The 23558-nt window shown below is 41.4% G+C and overlaps 1 protein-coding gene across 2 annotated transcripts in view; it reads left to right on the top strand.

The window, feature by feature from the left end:
- The window catches only part of ATP8A1 (ATPase phospholipid transporting 8A1), a 221380-nt gene that overhangs the window by 156301 nt on the left and 41521 nt on the right, over nt 1-23558 (top strand). For both annotated transcript variants that reach the window (XM_018564825.1, XM_018564824.1), the window contains 4 exons: nt 8931-8995; nt 14195-14367; nt 22004-22187; nt 22601-22711. In XM_018564825.1, the coding sequence (XP_018420327.1) occupies nt 8931-8995; nt 14195-14367; nt 22004-22187; nt 22601-22711 (533 nt within the window). The remainder of the gene's footprint in view (nt 1-8930; nt 8996-14194; nt 14368-22003; nt 22188-22600; nt 22712-23558) is intronic.

Here is a 23558-nt window from a genome sequence, read left to right as displayed (position 1 = left end):
TTTAATGTGCTGCCTGAACAGCAAAGCTAGGGAGACATAAGAAATCATCTGATTCTGCTGTCAAAGCATTCATTCCATCTTTCCTCTGTAAATGCTGGTGGCTTTCATAGGCTTCAGCCATAATGGCTGGCAGAATGCAGTAAAAATGAAACATTCCACTAAACCAACTCACTTGATCACAGATAAAAGCTAGCTTTAAACCACACTATGCATAGGCATAACTTATTCTGTGAAAAACGGCAGAGGAAAGTTAAAAGCACGTGGCAAAAAAAGTGGTTTTATACTTTCAGATTTCATCCTGGATCCGCACCTTGGCAGTTCTGTTGCTGGTACTTAAAAGGGTCTCTTTATTACAACTTGGCTGATACAGTAGAGAAGAGCTTTGATTGAATTGCGCAGTCCCTGGAGAGCTTCAGTCTGGACTCGTATATTTGGTGTGCTCTGGTTCTGCTTATTGGGTCCATTGAACGTTCCTGGCAGAGTGCCTGTTATATACTACACTGATGTTGTATGGCATTCACCTTTGCCAGATGTGTTGCACAATCTATTCTAAATTCTTCTACTGGCAAACAGAAATCTTGTGACTCTGGACTGCAAGATTTAATTGAAAAAATGCTGTATGTGGAACAATTGATTGTGTGACTCACAGCTGTCCAATATTTGGTGTTAGTTGCATAAAAGTAACTTTAAATTAAGTAACAGTGAGGCTGTGTCCATCTTTCCCATCTTTTCTGTCTTTCCATTTTTCTGGGCTTGGCTCTTTCTTTCTCTTTTCTCTTTCTTAGAAGTTTACTTAGAAGTTTATTTTGATTTTACGCCATGCTGACACAGGCATAATATAAAGGTTGTTTACAATTTAAGCACATGCGTCACCTACCTTTGCGGTACTCTTGTGCCCTTAATTTTGCTATTATCATTCCTGGGTACTTAGGTTATGTTGATCTATACGCTTCATGTACTATGTTTTCTATTGTGCCGTGTCTCTCCTCAATATTTTGTATACCGATTCACCAATTCTATATTTTGTTTGAAAACGTAATAAAAGAAGTTAGTATGTCTAGATACTCACTATAATCTTTTCTTTTTTTCCTGAAACTTCCTGTACCAGAATCTCCCCAGAAATTATTGGTTCTGTTTGGTGATCACAGCCATTGAAAGAAATCTGTCCTTAGACAGTACTTCTTCTGAGATTATACTTACCTGGTTGTTTTGCTGATCCATTAGCTTCACTAATTTCTGCATTTCTGATTTGGAACAAGTGGACATTAAGGCTTCTGTCTGCACTCTGCCCCGACTTTTGTTGCATGCTTATTTTGGGTCAGGTGTGCAGAATGGAATGAAGCCAGAGAGAAACACAGTCAGCACGTATAGGAGGTCAACTATGGTAGTCTCCATATTTCTTTTATGCGGCCAAGATGCTTTGTTTTTAATCATTGTTTCTTAGTTGCCATGACAAGGTCTGCATTCTGGAGTCCTTGAAAAGTGCAAGAAACTGGAAGAACATAGCTGCCAGCCTCTATCCAAACCTGAAACCCATTTAAAGGGCATGCTTAATGAACTTTACCCTAATGTACCACCCAACTTCCCTACCTCCTCTAAGGCTCCATGACAAGGTCTGCATTCTGGAGTCCTTGAAAAGTGCAAGAAACTGGAAGAACATAGCTGCCAGCCTCTATCCAAACCTGAAACCCATTTAAAGGGCATGCTTAATGAACTTTACCCTAATGTACCACCCAACTTCCCTACCTCCTCTAAGGCATGTCTTAGGCCTGGTTCACACCTGTACGTTTTGTAGCGCGTTCAACGCTCTACGAACGCTCTACAAAACGCTCAAACATGAAAATCCCATTGTTTTCTATGGGTATGGTTCACACCTTGCCGTATTTCAGCGCGTCTGAACGCGCTACAAAACGGCCTACGCCTGAAAAGGTACATGAGCTTCTTTGCAGCGTTTTTGTCTCGCGTTTCCTTTGGGATACAGCCAAGTAGCCCTCGAAAACGCGCGTTTGTCGCACGTTTTTGTTACCGTGAATCGTGTCAAAACGTGCGTCACAACGCGCAACAAAGGCGCATATTCGATACGCCTAGGTGTGAACAGAGCCTTAACAATATTTCTTTTTTTTAACCTTCCTGTAACAAGCAGCTGTTTCTATGTAACCACCAGGCTTGTAACATTCTTGCAGGGACAGCTGCTGGGAGCTCAGTTCCCATTTGATGTAAGCACAGCTCCAAAACTACATCTCCCAAGAATACTTTCTCATGTGCAGTGTGTGGGCAGGCTCTTATGAGTCAAGGCAGCAGCATTGCTTTGTCGTCACCTACCTTTGCGGTACTCTTGTGCCCTTAATTTTGCTATTATCATTCCTGGGTACTTAGGTTATGTTGATCTATACGCTTCATGTACTATGTTTTCTATTGTGCCGTGTCTCTCCTCAATATTTTGTATACCGATTCACCAATTCTATATTTTGTTTGAAAACGTAATAAAAGAAGTTAGTATGTCTAGATACTCACTATAATCTTTTCTTTTTTTCCTGAAACTTCCTGTACCAGAATCTCCCCAGAAATTATTGGTTCTGTTTGGTGATCACAGCCATTGAAAGAAATCTGTCCTTAGACAGTACTTCTTCTGAGATTATACTTACCTGGTTGTTTTGCTGATCCATTAGCTTCACTAATTTCTGCATTTCTGATTTGGAACAAGTGGACATTAAGGCTTCTGTCTGCACTCTGCCCCGACTTTTGTTGCATGCTTATTTTGGGTCAGGTGTGCAGAATGGAATGAAGCCAGAGAGAAACACAGTCAGCACGTATAGGAGGTCAACTATGGTAGTCTCCATATTTCTTTTATGCGGCCAAGATGCTTTGTTTTTAATCATTGTTTCTTAGTTGCCATGACAAGGTCTGCATTCTGGAGTCCTTGAAAAGTGCAAGAAACTGGAAGAACATAGCTGCCAGCCTCTATCCAAACCTGAAACCCATTTAAAGGGCATGCTTAATGAACTTTACCCTAATGTACCACCCAACTTCCCTACCTCCTCTAAGGCATGTCTTAGGCCTGGTTCACACCTGTACGTTTTGTAGCGCGTTCAACGCTCTACGAACGCTCTACAAAACGCTCAAACATGAAAATCCCATTGTTTTCTATGGGTATGGTTCACACCTTGCCGTATTTCAGCGCGTCTGAACGCGCTACAAAACGGCCTACGCCTGAAAAGGTACATGAGCTTCTTTGCAGCGTTTTTGTCTCGCGTTTCCTTTGGGATACAGCCAAGTAGCCCTCGAAAACGCGCGTTTGTCGCACGTTTTTGTTACCGTGAATCGTGTCAAAACGTGCGTCACAACGCGCAACAAAGGCGCATATTCGATACGCCTAGGTGTGAACAGAGCCTTAACAATATTTCTTTTTTTTAACCTTCCTGTAACAAGCAGCTGTTTCTATGTAACCACCAGGCTTGTAACATTCTTGCAGGGACAGCTGCTGGGAGCTCAGTTCCCATTTGATGTAAGCACAGCTCCAAAACTACATCTCCCAAGAATACTTTCTCATGTGCAGTGTGTGGGCAGGCTCTTATGAGTCAAGGCAGCAGCATTGCTTTGCTGGGAAAGAAATTAGTTTTTCTGGAGTGGGACAGAATGTGGTCTGTTGTTCAGCAGGCAAGAGCTCCGGTTGAGATTTTGGTGAAGCAGACTCCTTAAAGATGATGCAATGTGCATGTATTGTAAAAATGTATGGAATTTGTGAGTTGTTTTTTTTTTTTTTTAAATAAATTTTCCCCTGGCATACAGTGTCATAAATGAGCTCCAATTAAAAAACCTTAGGTACAGGAGCTGTTTAGGTGCATTGTAAGATGGCATTTCCGTTAGAGGTCTTGTCATCTCCAAAGTACCTAAACTTTTTTTATTGCATTTAGATGGAGTACCAAATTAGATTCAACATTCTCAGATTACAGCCCTTTTCATTTTACAGCTCTAAGTGTATGAGAACATAAAAATCTATTGCAGTTTTTAGGACATCTGTTTGTCATACTGCAGGCAAGAATATAGCATATTTTATTGTGACTGTTAACTTATATGAATGTGATGATAGCAGTGCTCTGAAATCCATAATATGTGCTTGATTGATCTTCCATGATCATAGAATCTGTTAAGGTTTGTTTCCTGTATCATGCAAATCAGAAATATTAATTTGTTTCCAGTTTACAATAGAGTCTCCTATTTGATTGGGGATCTGTCTGTATCATATTAAAGTGACACTAAACTCAAGAGCTAAACCTTAAAAATGCATTCAAGTACCTTTTTAAAGCAGACCTTTACAATCAAATTCTACCAATTAGGGCTGCAGCTAACGATTATTTAGCCGATTTATTAAGTTCGATTAATCGGATTAAAAAAAAAAATGGCTCTTGTGATGGACTACTAGTTTGTATTGAAATTGTAGTCCATCACGGGAGCAAGCTTGGAGCGGAGCAAGCTTGGAGCGGTGGAAGTAAAAAAAAAAAAGTGTGGTGTGCAATATAGTACATTATACAGTGACGCAGTGCAGAATACCAGCAGCTATAGAGGAATGCAGCAATAGTACATTATACCATAATGTACTATTGCTGGGATTTGTAGTCCTCTATAGCTGGCGTTATTCTGCATTGCGCTGTATATAATGTTTTATTGCTGGGATTTGTAGTCCTCTGTAGCTGGCGTTATTCTGCATTGCGCTGTATATAATGTATTATTGCTGGGATTTGCAGTCCTCTATAGCTGGTGGTATTCTGCATTGTGCTATATAATGATTATACGGCACAATGCAGAATACCAGCAGCTATAGAGCAATACAACAAATGCCATCAATAGTATACTATACTATTATGTATATAATATATTATTGCTCTCTGATGTATTCCTCTATAGATGGCGTTATTCTGCATTGCACTGTATGATGTACTATTGCTGGGATTTGTAGTCCTCTATAGCTGGTGGTATTCTCCATTAGGCTGTATAATGATTATACTGCACAATGCAGATTACCACTGACCAGTTATAGAGGAACAACAAATCCCAGCAATAATACATTATACAGGGTGTTTAATATATTATTGCTGGGACTTGTTGTTCCTCTAATGCTGCTAATGTTCTACAGTGTGCCGCTTTTTTTTTTTTTTAAACGGGAAACATTAAAACAGGTCCCCCTTACCTGTTTCTGAACCCTTGCAAGTCGCGGTGGCGTGCTCTGCAGGCGTGTGTCCGGCTTGTGCGGTGGACATGGCGTACGCTGCGTGTGCGAGGTGGGCGTGGCATACGCGGCGCACGTAGCGTTACTCGTACCTGTTCCACCACTGCACCCCTGTACTCCTGTTCCACAACAGCACCCCCACACAACTATTCCACCATTGCACACCCATACACCTGTTCCTCGCTGCACCTTCATACACCTGTTCCACACTGCACCTCCGTACACCTATTCCACCACTGCCTCCCCACACAGCTGTTCCACACTGCACACCTGTTCCACCACTGCACCCCTGTACTCCTGTTCCACAACAGCACCCCCACACAACTATTCCACCATTGCACACCCATACACCTGTTCCTCGCTGCACCTTCATACACCTGTTCCACACTGCACCTCCGTACACCTATTCCACCACTGCCTCCCCACACAGCTGTTCCACACTGCACACCTGTTCCACCACTGCACCCCCATACACCTATTCCACCCCTGCACACATATTCCACCACTATATACCCGCACACCTGTTCCACACTGCACCTCCGTACACCTATTCCACCACTGACTTACTTTCAGAAGGTGGGCCCTCGATTGTCGGTGGGCCAGCGGCGAGTGACTGAGGTTGCGGCGAGGAGGAGAGCAGCGGCTTCAGCGTCCTGTGCGGTGGGCGTGGCTTATGCGGCCTGTGCGGTAGGCACAGCGGCCGCAGCGGGAGCAATGTGTGGCGCAGGCCGCGTGTGGAGCCCCGAACAGGCAAATCAATCGATAGCTGACGAATTGACGATCGAAAACGTTGACAACATTTTCAATCGTCGATTTTAATCGACTAAATCGACTTAACTGTTGCAGCTCTACTACCAATGCATCCCTCTCTGTATGATGAATAATCCCTGTGTGTGTTGTAAAGAAGCCACCACTCCAAGCTTACTCCAGTGATGGACTACAATCTCAAGTTTAGATTCCTCATTTGTATTGTGATTGTAGTCCATTACCGGAGCAAGCTTGGAGCAGTGGCAAGTTTACAACACACACGGACCATGGGGAACAAAAGAAGCCACCCTCCAGAAGGAAGGACATTGTCAGAATGAATTCAGAGATGATTTGAGAATCTACAGCCGAGTGATACACAAATAAGATACGTTTTTGTTGATAGTAAAGCTAACTGAATGCATATTTAAGGTTTAACTTCTGAGTTTGTCACTTTATGGAGGATTATTCAATTATTACAAATACATGGACTCTCACCCTGCTACTGTGCGGAGTCTACTGAAGTGTAGCTACAGTCAGTCATTCTCTTCCTCAGGTCACGGTGATAAGGTGACATTTCAGTTAGCGGTCTTGTTCTCCAAAAGGAGGAAATAAAAAGTCAATAGATGGTTGTCTTTTTTTGAGTGTACTATTTTTGTGTTTATTTTTAATGCCATATTTAGGGGAGTTTAAAGTTATTGTATTGATTATCCTTGCTCTGTTTTACCTTTATGCAGTGAATGCAGGGCACTGTGGTGACAGCACCTCATGGGGCGGGTGCATGCGTGACCTCTGGACTCGCAGTAAAGTCCTCAATCTTGATGGTTATGCAAATCTGGGAATCATTCAGCCCGAAGACTGAGTAGATCTTGTGGTAGTGCAGGGGTCAATATCTCTTGTAAAAGCACTGGCTGGGGGACATTTTAATGTAACAATGTTTTCTGGAGTTCGGCTTTAATTAACCACTTAAAGACCGGGGTAAACCCCCCTTCCTGGCCAGGCCATTTTTCAGTATTTAGCCCTGCAGTACTTTGACATTTATTCAGACATCCAAATTGTAGATTAACCACTGTATTTGACATTTTTTTTGTGGATTCAGTGTGGAAGGATTAGAATTTCTGTCTGGCTTGTCTGTGTTCCCATTGGAAAATCTCCCTTTTTGTCCCAGAGACGGCATGAATTAGTCAGAAAGCCCATTAAATGAGCAGAAAGCCCACTTCTGGCTGTTGTCAACTAAATAGATATTCCCACTGGAAGATATTCCCCTTAATCTTGTTCTGTGTGCAGCACAGTGATGTTACTGCTACTTTTACAAAGTAATGTCTGCCTTTGGTGCACTCAAAGTGGATTAATATGCAAAAAATGTTTGTGCCTAAAGTTAAATATCATTCATGTTATAAGATTATTCTGCATAAACCAGCTCATCGAAATTGTTTGAAGCCAGCAACAATATAGCTTTGATCTGACCAAAACATTGAAACACATGGACCTTGCGGACCTCAAAATTCATCTTTAGGCCTGCTTCAACTCCACCTGTTAGCACATGCACAATATAGAAAAGTAATAAATAATGACCTTCTTTACATGTCCATGGCTTTATACAGTAGATTAACAGAATCTGTTCAGCTCATGCACTGAGATGGAAAATGGGACTGTACTGTTGCACATGACATACCTCCTGAGTTTGAAAACTGGGACATCTTTTAGCACATAGCCTGTAGAAAAGGGACACACTCAGGCTACTCCCTTAGCTGCTTAAAGAATGAATGCGCAAAAAAAAAAAAATTGTTAAACCAAAAAGTATTTTCTTTGACACCACTACTTTTTCTTTATAATGGCTTAAAATAACAATTAAGATTTGGACACAATTTTTAGTCTAAGATGACACACTTGGTATTTAAATAGTGCATATTACAGAGGTTTATGTATCAGACCAAAAATGGGGACTGACTGAGGAGGGACAGTTGGAAGCATGGCAGGGCCATTTTGGCCCAATGCAAGTACAGGATCTAAAGTAGTTGTTGGAGTGGATATACTAGGGAGTAAAAAATAGTGTCTTGTAAATGAAGCTATTGCAGTTTATTTGGATTGGCTGAGGGCTGTTTTTAAGTTTTCTGTGTAAAGATAACGGGTTCATATATTTTTAGTATGCTACTCACACTATACAAAAATGCCCAAAAGCAATTTTTTAAGTCTTCAATAGTGCATCTGAAATCGCACTTTATTTTTATATCGGACCTTCATTGGAGTTAAAGATAGATGTATTAAAGGCTAGGTTTACCTTTCTGACCATGTTTCATGTTACACCCTGTTCTCACCGTTTTGTCACTCAAAGCTAACTGCGTCAAAACGTTCAAGGCAAGGAATCGCCTTCGTTTCTATGGCCCCTGTTCACACCCGAGTGTTTTATCACAAGCCGAAAAACGCCTATCGCTGGAAAAAGTATGAGGTACTTTTTGGCAGAACAGTGATTTTGGTCCCATAAACGTCAATGGGAAATGTCTGGAAATGTGTTTTTGTGACAGGTCAGGTGTGAACAGGGGCCATAGAAATGAATGGGTTTTGTTTGTCTTGAGCATTTTGTCGTGCTTAGCGTAGATCATCAAAACACTTAGATAAGAATGGGAACTTGGGGTGTAACATGAAATCTGGTCAAATTGCAAACTAGCCAGCTGTTCATTATAACCTGATAAGAGTGGGCATATTCGGTAATAAAGATCAGTCAGTGGTCAGAATGGTACACTGATCTACAATCTAAATCATGCTTTGCCCCCCAAGAATAACACAGGAACAATTCTTATACATTGTATTAGTTTAACAAATCCCAATAATAATTAGATTATCCTGTTAGAATACCATTTTAGTTTAGGATTTTCTGTGTCTATTTTTTCCCACAGGTGTTTATACCAAAAACATTCTTTTAATGAAAATGCTGAACTGCTCTGTTTTCTTTCAATAGGACATTCGTGCAGACTGCTGACCAAAAATATGGGCCTAATTGTTATTAATGAAGGATCGCTTGATGTAAGTATGTCTTGTCATGTGTGGCCAAGCTTGCGTCTTGTGTATAAAGCAGATTTTTAGTTCACTCTTTATACATATTTTGTTTGGCGGTTAAAGTAAAACATGTGATTAAGCATTATTATACTTGCCTCGTCTACTTGGCATGATCTATAGCAGCGGTGTGTGGTTTAAATAAAAAAATGTACAGATCCAGACTTTTAAGTTAATACTAAATCCTCCTTCTTAAGAATCTGCAATGGCTGTTTGTGTTCTGATGTACATTTTAGTTTATCCTCAAATTTTGGGAATGTCCCACAAGTAACAGATGAGGTTTGATGCAGATGAGGTTTGATGCAGTTAAGTAATCTAAAACTAGTATGCAGGTCATGAGTTCTAACTTTTCAGACTTCACTGATTACACACTTGTTCCAAGGTCAATTACTTACTTTGTATTGAAGGAGGAATGACGATGACAGCTGCAGAACCTATACCTTTAAAAACAAGTCAGCAATAGCATACATTTCCCAACCCTGAATCACAACTAAAGTCTGCAGTACTTACCTGCCGTCCAGGAATGCAATCTTTATGGCCAGTGCTTCCACCTTTGCCCAGTCTTCTTCCAGCTTCAGTGTCTTCCCCTATCTTGACTGGTTGGCCCAGGATGATGCATCTCCCATGCATATGCAGTAGGGCTGCAGCTAGCGATGATTTTCATAATCGATTAGCCGATTATTCATTTCGATTAATTGAAAAAAATGTACACCGTCATTTATTTAAAATAAAATCCGGAAATGCAGCATTACAGACAAAGTCAGAATAAAACTGTATGCACATTTTTTAAAATTGCACTGCACTGGAACACAGGGCATTGCAGTACCGCGCGTTCCAGTGTGGACAATCACACTGCGGACGGGAGGTGCATTTAGGATCCATTCATATGAATGGCACCACATCGCACCTTCTGCAGCAACATTTGTCAGGCCGAAACTGAAAATGACTTTTCCCACCTTTTTTTATATATATATATATATAATTTTTTTTAAATAATTGTATGTATTATACATTTTCATTAGTTTCATGAATTTAAAATAATGTGAATTGTAAAAATCTAAACCAATATAACAAAATAACCAACCTTTCATTTAAAATAACACACCAACTATTTTTTTTCTATTTTCACTTTTTAGTTTATTTAAAAGAGAAATATTGGGTAACCTTTTTACCCATAGTTCTCTTAAGGGTCACCGGAGGACACATACTAGCATCCTCCCGCTACAGCTCGCTATATACTGAGAGCGACGCAGCGGGGACAGATCCCGACAATGCTGTCTGGATCCACCCAGTTGTGTGAGTGACAGCTGGCTCTGCCTATCTAGAGGCAGAGCAAGATGTGCCCGCCCCCTTCCCCAACCGTTCCTCCAGTAAGCGCTGGAGGATTGGGGAGGGGGGAATCCCTGGGAGGAGCGGTGACTGACGGTCACTGCTCTCTGCAGGGAGATGATCGAGTGACGTGATGTGTTCGCTCACTTCCTGATCTATAGAGCCGACGTGTGACAGCTTCTTTGTCACAGGTAGGCTCTAACTATGAGAATGACTGATAATCACTTGCCTCATAGTTCTCCTTTTTTTAACTTTTTTTTTTTTTTTCCTTATTTGTATTCATTTTAAATTTTTATTTATGTAACTTTTTTCTTTTTAAAAAAAATTTAGTCTTTTTTTTTTAACTTTTATTATTTTAAACTTTTTTTTTACTTTATTGCTGGGAACAATAGCCAGCCTGCTATTGGATATTTCAAATTGCAATAGCTAATAGGCTGGCTATTGCACCCGCCCACTGCCTGCTGTCAATCAGCAGAGGAGGACTTTCTCCTTCAGGTTCCTCCTCTGCTGATTGACAGCAGGCAGTGGGCGGATGCAATAGCCAGCCTGCTATCAGCTATTGCAATATGAAATATCCAATACCAGTCTGGGCATGGCTCCCAGACTCTAGATGCAGAGCGGGCCAGGGAAGAGGAGACATTATGCATTTTAAATTTTTATTTATGTAACTTTTTTCTTTTTAAAAAAAATTTAGTCTTTTTTTTTTAACTTTTATTATTTTAAACTTTTTTTTTACTTTATTGCTGGGAACAATAGCCAGCCTGCTATTGGATATTTCAAATTGCAATAGCTAATAGGCTGGCTATTGCACCCGCCCACTGCCTGCTGTCAATCAGCAGAGGAGGACTTTCTCCTTCAGGTTCCTCCTCTGCTGATTGACAGCAGGCAGTGGGCGGATGCAATAGCCAGCCTGCTATCAGCTATTGCAATATGAAATATCCAATACCAGTCTGGGCATGGCTCCCAGACTCTAGATGCAGAGCGGGCCAGGGAAGAGGAGACATGGGGCAGCAGCGAAGGTACACGTGGCAGCGGGGGAATGCAGTCACAGCTGTCTCTCCTCCCCGCTAGTGCCGGCTGCAGTGGTCTGTGTCCCCGCTGCCTCTGCCGAAACAGGCAGGGATTGAAAGGGACACAGGCCGCTGCAGCCAGCACCAGCGGGAAAGAGGAGTAGAGCGGCAGCAACTAATCGATGATGAGAATCGTTGCTAACGTTTCTCATTATCAATTTAATTTGTTAGTTGTTGCAGCCCTAATATGCACATGCCAGTTAATTCATCTTGACATCATGCACAGCTCAGTGTACGATCTAAAGCAGTTTGCTAGCAGGCAGGTATGAAGCATTTATTGCAAAAGAAACATATGTCTCTTCTGCATTAAAGGTCTGCTAGCAATGTTTTTAGGTAACATTCCACTTTAAGTCTGGCCTCCAGCATAAAGTAATATATTATATAACATGCTCATGTTTATGCTATGGGAATTGCAAAAAGGAGAGGCATGCAGTCACCTTCGCTGTTGCTTTGTCTTGGGGGAAATGGCGGCAATAAACTTTTTTAACCTCTTATCCCATGGACCTCTCAGCTAGCAGTACCTGAAGGTGCCCCTGCACTTATTGAGACTGATATACACTGACATTCTAACTAGGGCTCTAGACTATTCTGGATGTTGTATATTTTATTTTGAAAATGAAGTAGAGAACTGTGTGTACAGCAAGCTTTTTCAAAGATCTCTGCAAGCTTCGAGCTGCTTCATTGAGCACTTAGGGCATGTTCACACCATATGTGTTGTGGTGGTGTGCAGAAAAACACAGCACAAGTGTATGGTGTGAACAGGGCACATAGAAAACAGCTCAACAGACCTGGTGTGAACAAACCCTTAAAGAAAATTCTATTCTAGCTTATAAATGTTAAAAACAGATCTTAATGGAAGTGCTTACTGTCACTTTAAACAAGCTGCTGGCAGACTTGAGCAGGTTTTCAACATTTCGTTTGGTAGTGCTGAAGCTTACAGATGTCTGCTTCAATTTGTTGAAAGTGACACTACTTCTATTAGGATCTGTGTTTAACATTCCCAAAAGCTTCAGCAAAGCTCACCAAAAGCTCTGCAAATGCTTGCTGTACACCACCACTTTTATACAAACTGAAGCCCATGTGAACAAGCCCTCATTCCAGGGAGGGGCTCCTTGTTTCTCAGAGCAAGGAAGTGCCATTGACACTTCCATCCAGTCAGCTGTGGTGCAGACATTCCCTGCCCTGCAGAAGCCCCTCACCCTCTTGCTCTATCCTACGCTCTCATACTCACATTTTCAAACTTTCTATCTACTGGCTTCTACACCTCCCCTCTAAAACATGCGCTGGTTACCCCAATACCCCAAAAAACCCTCACTGGACCCGTCCAATATCTTTACTCCCATTTACCGCCAAACTCCTAGAATGCCTAATCTTCAAGCGACTGAGCCGCCACCTCTTTAATAACAACCTCCTCTCCCCCTTACAGTCCGGCTTTCACCCCCAATACTCTGCTGAAGCCGCCCTCCTAAAACTCCCTGACTTACTAACCACTAAAAACAATGGCCACTACTCCTTACTCTTCCTATAAGACCTTTTCTGCTGATTTTGACACAGTTGATCACCTGTTCCTCCTCAAAAATGTAACTCGGCCTCAAGACTCTGCTTTCTCATGGTTCTCCTCCAACCTGTCTAACCGCTCCTTTAGTGTCACCAAAAAATCTAACTCCTTCTCTTCCTCTTTCCGTAGGGGTCGCCCAAGGCTTTATCCTTGGACCCCTTCTCTTCTCTATCTCCACTCCCTTGGTCAGTTGATAACCTTGCATGTCTTCCAATACCAACTCTATGCTAATGACACTGAAATATATCTCTCCACTCCACAACTTACCCCTTCGGTGTCCTTGTGCATCACTAATTTACTAATTGATATATCAGTCTGGATATCACAACACTTCTTAAAACTCAATCTTTCAAAAATGACTCTTGATGTTTCCTCCCCCCTTGCACCTCCCCCCCCCAACTTTTCCATTGAGATTGATAACACAACTATCCCTCCCTCACTCCATGCCAAGGTGCTAGGTGTGATCTTTGACTCTAACTTCACCTTTCTGCCCCACAACCAATCACTATTGCCCCATATCTAATCACTTCCTAACCAATGAAACCACAAAGCTAATCATCCACTCACTTATCTCTCGTCTCGACTATTTCAAGTCCCTCCTCATTGCCCTACCTCTGCACATCTCCACTTCTAGTCTATCATAAATGCTACTGCTAGACTTATCCACTTAACCAACCACTCCGTTGTCTGCAACCCCCTCTTACAAAGCCATTACATACAAAGCCATCCACAGCTCGCTCTCTCTCTCCAACCTCGTCTCAAAGTATCACCCAAACAGCCCCCACCAGAGGTTGATTACGTGGCACTGAAGGAGCTTCCTTCCATGTTCGAAAAGAGCTCCTCCTGGGCTTCAGAAGAGCTCAGGTTCAGACCAGGTTTAGTCTAAACCTGAGCTTATGCCTACAAGCAACAACACAAAAGGGCAGAGAAACTCATCAGGAAGATTTGTAGCTGCACCTGCTACAGATCTCTGCAACAAAGTTGACATACAGATCTTTAGTAAAATATTTATGTACATAAAAATAGTAGCAGCAGTAGAAACTCAGCCATGGGTCCAAACCTGCTGCTTCACCAAAATAAAACAAGAATAGCATCTGAGAATTGTTGGAGTATCGTTTGTGATTTGTGTATATTTGAATAGTGAAAACTTTGTTTGCTTATGATGGTATAAAACTTCTGTGCACTGACCTCTTTGCTTCTTTTCTTACATAGTCCACTCGTGAAATTTTGAGTCACCATTGCAGTAATCTTGGGGACTGGCTGAGAAAGGAGAATGACTTTGCCTTAATAATCGATGGCAAGTCCCTTAAATATGCCTTGACGTTTGGAGTAAGACAGTACTTCCTGGACCTGGCGCTGTCATGTAAAGCTGTAATTTGCTGCAGGTAAATCTGCTCCACAACTTTGTGCCTCTCTGCAGGCTGATCTGTCAGATTGGGGACCAGGGAAACTAAAAGAAGCTTCTTTATTAGAGAGACCTACTCCTAACCGGGATGTAAGCATTAACATCTGAACCAATGAAAAAAACATTTGTCACCTTTTTGTCTTCTGCAATTTATTCTGAGCTAGAATTGCCTTTCCAAGCTAAATAAGGTTCAAAAGTTACACTTAACAGTATTCTTTATTGGTTTACTAGACGGGAAGTAATGTGCGACTTGGAAAATACTTTTCCTTTTTATACCACCTTCATATGAAATATTTTCTTACCCTCGGGGCATATCAATGCTCAAGAAATGTTGTGTATTTTTGTGGTTTTTCAGTAAGTGGTTTTAATGCACTCTTGGTGTGTTTACTGCTTTTTATTTTTTATTGCCAGGGTGCCCTAAAGTAAACCTGTAAAGGAACACGTAGGCTGTCGATGCTGACCTCTCATTTTAAATCTACTAGCTGCCTGGCTTTCATGCTGATCCAGTGGCTTTAGTGCTTTTTCAGTCTTTAAAAGTAACTATACAAATTACAGGTTCTGATTTCACATGCTGCATGTTTGTTTTGTCTCATTGTGTAATGAAGCAGAGACAACCAGGCAGCTAGTATTTTTGAAAGGAGGTTAGCTATGCCAGCTTCTATTTTTATTTCAGTACAGGTTCCTTTAAAGGAGAGCTCTAGAAAGTATCGTCAGAATAGATTGTGTTGGGTAAAGGTGTTTTAATTATCCTTTCTCTCCGTTTTGAGATGCAGCCCTCAGAAAACTCTGATGGGAGCGCAGCAATGTTGTTGCAGAATGCTTCCAATCCCTGTTCATTCTGCTATTGATTCCTGTTACTATTTCAATGGAACTAGTTGCTACAGTAGAAATGAATGGGGCATTATTTATTTGAAATGTCCATGGATAGGAAGCACAAGGCTTTGTAGCATTACGTTCCCTCTAGCGTTTTCAAAAGGACAGTGCAAAGATTTGTGTAATTAACACATTACACTTTTTCAAAGAGGATTCCTGGAGTTCTTCTTTTAAGTCGCAGGTACTGACAGAATTAGGAAAATTTAGGACATTATTGTAAAGTAATATTTTATTCTTTTATGATTTATTATTAAATCTCTGTTTTCCAAATAAACGTTTCATACAGGGTGTACCAACGTGTACTGAGTTTAGAAGACTCCCAATTCTCTTTGAAGAGAGATCACAGCTCAGAAGCTGTTTGCCTTCAGACTCTTTTTTTTTTTTCTCTGATTGAAATGCTATATGAATGAAGCAGGAGGGAGGGGGAACTGCTTGGACTAAACTGAACTACACGAAGCTGCAGGATAAGCAAATATTATCTAAATACAAGAGGCATGTGCAGGGGCGTAACTAGAAATCCCACGGCCCCATAGCAAAAAAATTTTACGGCCAAACCCCCCACCCCCATTTTAATAGAAATACGCTGATCAGCAAGTTTTTGAGCATTTTTTTCTTGTGTTTCAGCGCTGAAACGCGACTAAAAACAGCCTAAAAATGCTCTTTCAAAAATCGTGCGAAACCACGGTGAAACGCTTTCGCCCTGGTGTTAATGGCGCCTGAATGAGGCCTCACACTTTACTTTAATACTGCCACACCAATGAGAGGCTGAGGAAAGGGATTATTAAAAAAATGAAGGAACGCTAAACTGTAAATAAGCGATTTATGTTATAAATGGTTTTTACGCTGTGTTGGTGTTTGATATAGACGTATATTTAATTACAACACAAGGTATTACAACGCACGGCAATGCGTCACAAAGCTTTGTCATGCGCTGCCACAGTTAAATTAATGTTTTTTTACAAAAGAAAAAAATAATGCACTACGATGCGTTCTAACGCACTGCAGCGCATGCGCCTGCCGTACACCACAGTATGGTGCACGTGTATGTTATGTGTGTGTGGGGGGGGTTGTGCTTTTTTTTTTTATTTACACATTTTTTTATTTTTTAATATTTATTATTATTTTACTGTTGGAGGGGCTCCGGGGAAATATTAGGGTCTAAACAGACCCCTGACATTTCCCTTTTGAAATTGAAAAAGACATTGAGGACACAGACTCCTCAATGTCTTTTTTCTGCAGCCCCAGCACTCAGTGAATGGGAAGCACTCAGTACAGAGGCTTCACATTCAATCACAAACTGCTGATAGTAAGATATTTACTATCAAGCAGATTCTCAATGGGGAGGAGCCTCTGTACTGAGTGCTTCTGCCTATTGAGAAATTCATGAATGAACAGGAGGTGATGTAAATCACAGCCTGTTCATACATAACTGGGGACACATAAGACACACAGTACTGGGCATGCGTACCTTACTGGTATATGGGTGTGCTTTCTGTATTTCTTCCAGATTTGTGCATTAGTCCAGTGTGAAAGTTTGCCTCTGTGTAGGAGCTCCTATAATAAAGACCAGTCACTTCTGATCTCTCTCCGGGGTGATGCATATTTTGGAGGAATGAACAAAGATTGGTGAAGGTATAAATCCTGTGCCACTCTTGTAAACTGAGAAAATTGAGTCGATCTTCTAATTAGCAAAGGGAGCTCAAGCAGGAGGGCTTGTCCTGAGAGGCAGCAGGAAGGCTGTTAATTCTGCGTTTGCTGGGGCATATACATAGCCAGGGAGAGTAACTTCCCCTACCTATTTGCAGCTTCTGTCTGTGTAGTATGTTCACTGCACAGACAGAGGTGTGTGAGCTGTCATCTCGTACACCAGGTCAAATCTGGCAGGAATCTGCAGTAGTTTTCTAAATTGAAATCTGATGCAATTCCTTTGTTAATGGAGAACTATGGGGTCAGTGTTTTTCCCCATAGTTCTCCTTGGGGTAACGGGAGGACACAAACTAGCGTCCTCCCGTTACCCTAAGCTCAGTATACCGCGGGCTACAGCTCGCGGTATACTGAGACGCCGAACCTGGAGCGGATCCCGACTTAGATGACGGGATTGGCCCAGCTGCGTGAGTGACAGCTGGCTCTGCCTATCTAGAGGCAGAGCCAGCTGTACCCGCCCCCTCCCCCGTCCGTTCCGCCAGTCAGCGCTGGCAGATCGGAGCGGGGAATCCAGCCCCTCCCCCTGTCAGGGCAGAGAGCCGTGACAGGATCGAGAGGTGAGGGAACCCGGTATGTGTTCTCTCACCTCCCGATCTACTGAGCCGACCTGTGACAGTCTCATTGTCACAGGTCGGCTTAGAACTATGAGGTGAATGGAAATCACTCATGTCATAGTTCTCCTTTTAATAAGGCATGGAACCCACACAGTTTCCTTCACACTCTGATGTAGAAACTTGCATGGGTGGTGCAGATTAACCTAAAATGGGTTTATCTTTTTGTTAATGTTAATGCGCCAGTTTCTTGTGCCATTATAATTCCATAGGAAGCATTGTTCATTTCCTCCATTATGTCATACATAAATGTGCATTATGTTCAGGCATTAATATACATGGACTGCCAATGCACTGCAACATGCCAAAAAATGTATATGAACCTTCCCCCCTCCACCTCAGTGCACCAAAACGTATGGTATGTGCATTGGCCACTAGTGTACCGTGCGTTGGCGTGCCATTCTCAGTGAATAGCACTACAGATTTAGTTTTTAAAACCACCATAAGATTGAAATCTGAATTTACAGCAGGAAGCGCCCATAAACGTGCATTTTGTTCCCTCCATTACAAGGGAGAATAATTCAACCAGAATCTGAGTATAGTTTTGTACAAATAAAGTGCACACAAACTGCTAGCAAAGAGCGCAGGTGCGAATAAGGCCTACAAATTTTTCTTACTTATTGTCCATGAACACCAATAAAAACCCTTTTGCATAAAATAATATGCAAAAGGGTTTATATAATAAAATAATTCTGCCATCTTTTAATTTAGTTCTGCTTTTCATGGTAAAACCGCCCTGTATGCCTCCTCTATTAAGGATATGTGTTTAAAGATTCATTTCATATGAACTGTGGTCTAGCAGTGATCATATTTATGAAATCAAATTCCCTTCGGAATTTTAAAGTCCAAAATGAACAAGCTTGGTAGATGAATATCAGGCAGATGTTTAAGTAAAAGCAGTAATATGAGGTCCCCCGTCCGCAATGTAATAAATTTCAAAATAAATAATGGAGCACACGTTCCACCTGTGCTTCTGTGTTATGACATTTCTGTTGAGGAAAAACATGTTTGCATATGAATCTCCTTTGTTAAAATTTTGAAATATCTGTGCTCTTATAACTTGTACATGGCGAGGTATGCAGACTTCAGAATCCTTCTGCATTCCTATATAAGGCCATAGTGGTCTCTGCTTTATATACAGTATGTCATATTAACTATTTTTTATGACTTTACTCCCATTTTCTCTATTCTAAAATACTTATGATTTTCATTGCAAGTTTTTAGTTTTAGGTAATTATATGTTTACAAGAAAATAGAAACAAAATTAATGGAACACAGCACCCCATTCCTATAGATTCCTATGAGATCATTGTATCCAGGCAGACGGTATAAGAACCAACTTTACTTTCAGAAGAGTTTTCACAGCTGCTGTCCAAAGAGTGCAAAAGAGGCTTACAAAAGCGTCTACACTGTTAAATGGGATAGTAAAAAGGAATGGCATGGATCACTTTAATGCTTTCAGATCTTCAGAGTGTCTTGCTGGACTTTCATTTGGTTATCTGCTGTGCAACATCCCAATGAAAGACAGCAAGGAAGCTACAGTAGGCTGGATTTGGAACACATGGCTTATAAACAAATAGGTGAGCATTTGGGGTTCCTAGAACACCAGGCTACTACGCAAAGAAAGGATTCTAATCATTAGCCTAATACAAATCTGTATTGCAATGACAACTTAAGCCCTGGGTTTGTAAACTGTGTTCCCTCTATGCATCTCCACAATTTAATATGGACTGGAGTGTACCCTACTAGTCTGCTGCGGATGCATTAAACATAAGTGTTTTAGGGCATCCTATTCAATTAAATGGGCTGCCCCAATGCACCACAATGGACCAAAAATCATGCGGAGCACCAATGCACATAATGCATATTTACCACAGGGTATGGTTGTGAACGATCCCTAAAAGTATACACCGATCATCCATAACATTATGTCCACCTGCCTAATATTAAGTAGGCCCCCCTTTTGCTGCCAAAACAGCCCTGACTCATCGAGGCATGGACTCCACTAAACTTATGCTGTGGTGTTTGGCACCAAGTTGTCAGCAGGTAATTTAAGTCCTTTAAGTTGCAAGGTGGGGCCTCCATGGATCAGACTTGCTTTATTAGCACATCCCACAGATGCTCAATTGGATTGAGATGTGGTCGAAATTGGAGGCCAAGTCAACACCTCAAACTCGTTGTGTTCCTCAAACCATTCTTGAACCATTTTTGCAGTGTGACGGGGTGCATTATCCTGCTGAAAGAGGTCACTGCCATCAGGGAATACCGTTTACATGAAGGGATGTACTTGGTCAGCAACAATGTTTAGGTAGGTGGTATGTTTCAAAGTAACTCCCACATGAATGGCAGGACCCAAGTTTTTCAGCAGAACATTCTCCAAAGCATCACACTAAGCCTCTGCCAGCTTGCCTTCTTTCCATAGTGAATTCTGGTGCCATCTCTTTTCCAGGTAAGCAACACACAGGCACCTGGCCCATCCACGTGATGTAAAAAAAAAACCTGATTCCATCTTCTTCCATTGCTCCTTGGTTGAGTTACGATGCGCAAGTGCCCATTGTAGGTACTTTTGGCAGTGGACATGGGTCAGCATGGGCACTCTGACTGTTCTGCAACTATGCAGCCCCATACACAACAAACTCTAATGCACTGTGTATTCAGACACCTTTCTGTCGGAATCAGCATTAATGTTTATAGCAGTTCGAACTACAGTAGCTCTTCCTTTGGATCGGACTACACAGGCCAGCCTTCGCTCCCCACATGCATCAATGAGCTTTGGCTACCCATGACCCTGTCCCCGGTTCACTGGTTTCCTTCTTTCCATGACCACTGCAAACTGGGAGTATCCCACAAAAGCTGAAGTTTTGAAGTTGCTCTGACCCAGTCGTCTAGCCAACACACTTGCCCATTTTTTTTCTGCTTCCAACACATAAGCTTTAGGGAGAGACAAAATGTTCACTTGCTGCCTAATATATCCCACCTACTTCCAGGTGACATTGTAACAATATAATCAATGTTATTCACTTCACCTCTTAAGTAGGGTAAACACTGGTAGATTTTCAACACAACATTAATACAAAAGAATCATCAGAACATTCGATAATGCCATCAGAGACTTGACAAATATAGTTACAAATTTTGTTTGATTTAATATTCGATGTTGAAATGAATGGAGTCCCCCGAATGAAAAAAACACATTCGCTGATAGAATTTTGTTTGATCGAGAAACATTTTCCAACTTGCGCCTTCAAATTTTGTTCATCACTGCGGACGAAATTGATCATCGATTTGACCCCTTTTAACTATTAGAAAGTCAAATGAACGTTCCAAAATGTTTGTTCGTTCAAAATTCTTTGTGTATACCCTACTTTAGTGGTCATAACGTTATGGCTGATTGGTGTACTCTAATGACATTTTCAGCAGAACTTAAAATAAAACTCTGGTTTTGTATGGAAAACAAAACCTGTCCCCTATAAGTCAACAATTTACGTTAAATTGATTTATCAAATGGCATTACAGATTCTTACCCGCTGTCATGCTGGGGACACTACGCGCAGTATTTTCAGTGTTTGTTATTTCTTGCTCAGCCCATTTTTTGCTTGCAAAATAAAATAGATCTTCTGCCATTAGTAAAGGAGAAGCAGAAAGATGGGCCTGCACCCTGAGATCCTCACACTGGCTCAATAGATTTCTTAGGTTCAGTTTAGATGATGTATTAGTACTATAATAGATCTAGAGAAAGCCTAAGCATGTAGACAGTTGATCAGAGCTGTGTGCTTCCCAGTTTGTTGCAAGTTAAGTAAAAAGTGTTTGTGTTTTTTTCCCAGGATGGGAAATTCTTTTAACTGTTCAAAAAAAAAAAAAGATGGCAAATGTAATACATGTTATTGAGCTTTGAGCATGCATAATCACATCAGGGACAGGTGAGCCTGCCATGCGCAGCTCAAATTTTCAAGCCATAGGTGACCAAGTTACATTTCAGAGTCAAAGAAGCCGGTTGGAAAATTGTTGACTGATCAGTGACTGCATCCTATCAAATATACTTGTATTTAGGCTGCTGTGGGTGCCGGCGGCTGTCTAGCCAGCAGTGCAGATTCTTCCACCCAAGCTGTTTAGTGTGGATGGGGAGAAACAAGTGATTTTTCTTGTTCAGCCCATTGGGCAAGAGAAATCAACACGTGTATGGCTAGCTTTAGGAATCTTTGACATACATCTCAGGCTCCAGATTAGGTGCTCCTAATGTTATTAGACAGAGATCTGATGTACTTGAGCAACGCCACCAGTGTGAAAAGCATTATCCATCAGTCTGCAGTGTGCAAAAGGATTATGTACCTTTTATATTGATGTACATATTTTTGGTTATGAGAACAGCTTCTTTTTGTCTTTTTCATGTGGTTATTTCTATTGAATTATATTGTTGAATTATTACAGGGTGTCCCCCCTTCAAAAGTCTGAGGTTGTAGACATGGTAAAGAAACAAGTGAAAGTTATCACTCTAGCTATTGGCGATGGAGCGAATGACGTCAGCATGATCCAGACTGCCCATGTCGGTGTTGGTATAAGTGGGAATGAAGGACTGCAAGCTGCAAACTCTTCTGATTACTCCATAGCACAGGTACAACAATATAGAAAAAGACAGTTCCCGTAACGGATCTGAAATATGTTGTGCTGCTCTAGGTCTCCTGTGGTGTAACATGCTTACACTTGATTTTTTAAAGCATTTATGTCACCAAGACTAAAAGTAATGGGAAATCCAAGATTTCAGCATGGTCACTAGAACAGGATGTGAGGGGAAATTTTCCAATGGGGACCCCTGTTTGGGGACAACTGTCTGACAGGGAAATTCCCCTCACTTTGTAAAGATTTCTTATAGTTCTTGGATTGGTAGGGGCACAGAGCAAAATACATTCTTCTCTATTCTATCTAAAATTTTAGAGTTCTTGGCTATAAATACATATATAAGCTCTACCATCATTTCTAATTGCTGCATATTCATTTTTGTATTCTTTGTCTTTTTTTTGTCTTTAGTTTAAGTATTTGAAAAACTTGCTGCTGGTCCATGGTGCCTGGAACTACAACAGAGTTTCGAAGTGTATTTTATACTGTTTTTACAAGAACATTGTGCTTTATATAATTGAGGTAGGTGCAGATGTTCAGCTGTCTGTGAGTTGACAAACATAGTGGGGTTTTCTCAAATGTGACTGTAAATGTGGAAATACACTATGAGGTGCAAAAACTCAAGCAATCATTTTTACCATTTAATATATTACAAAGATCAGTAAGATAACACGCATCTGTAAAATTCAGCTGATCCTTGCTAAAACCTTTAGAGCAGTGGTTCTCAACCTGTGTAACCTCAGGACCCACATTTTGTCATTAAGTCGCGAACCAAGTCGCACTGCAATGGAATGCACAGCATTAGGGTACTGCGCGTTCCGATGCTGGCATTACGAACTGTGGGTGAGAGGTGCGTTTGGCTGTAGATAGATGTCACCAGCACTCCAGAATCATTTGATTCTAAAGTGTTCATTTATTGAAACATCATGTCATCAGAACAAATCAAAGGAATGGCAACGCAACACACCTCCCACACCAGAATGCACGGTAGGTGTGATTTGCGTGGTACAGTTTAATGCACTGTACTAGTGTGAGCGGGCCCTCGAAACACTGACATACATACACAGACACAATTTCACACACTCGCAGACATTCTCACACATATACTCCCCAAAATGTTTTTTTTTTTTTAAGATCCACCCAGTTTCCCTAACTTACGAGAGTAAGAGTGGATCATGAGCCTGGGGTCCAGTGTGGGCTGCTGTGATGTGACGGAACTCCATCCATATGTGCATTGCTTGTACAGCTCCCTTGCGCGCCCTGTAGAGGTGTCGGGAGCCAGAATGTGACGTCCCTTCGGTCCAGGCACCTCTACAGGACACGTGAGGGAGTTGTACAAGCAATGCATGTATGGATGAAGCGCCCTCAC

The sequence above is a fragment of the Nanorana parkeri genome, unplaced genomic scaffold (genome assembly GCF_000935625.1).
Source record: "Nanorana parkeri isolate BGI_ZX_2015 unplaced genomic scaffold, ASM93562v1 scaffold24, whole genome shotgun sequence".
Lineage (NCBI taxonomy): Eukaryota > Metazoa > Chordata > Amphibia > Anura > Dicroglossidae > Nanorana > Nanorana parkeri.
The sequence above is the reverse complement of the archived record's forward strand: the minus strand, read 5'-3'. Positions and strand labels throughout refer to the sequence as shown.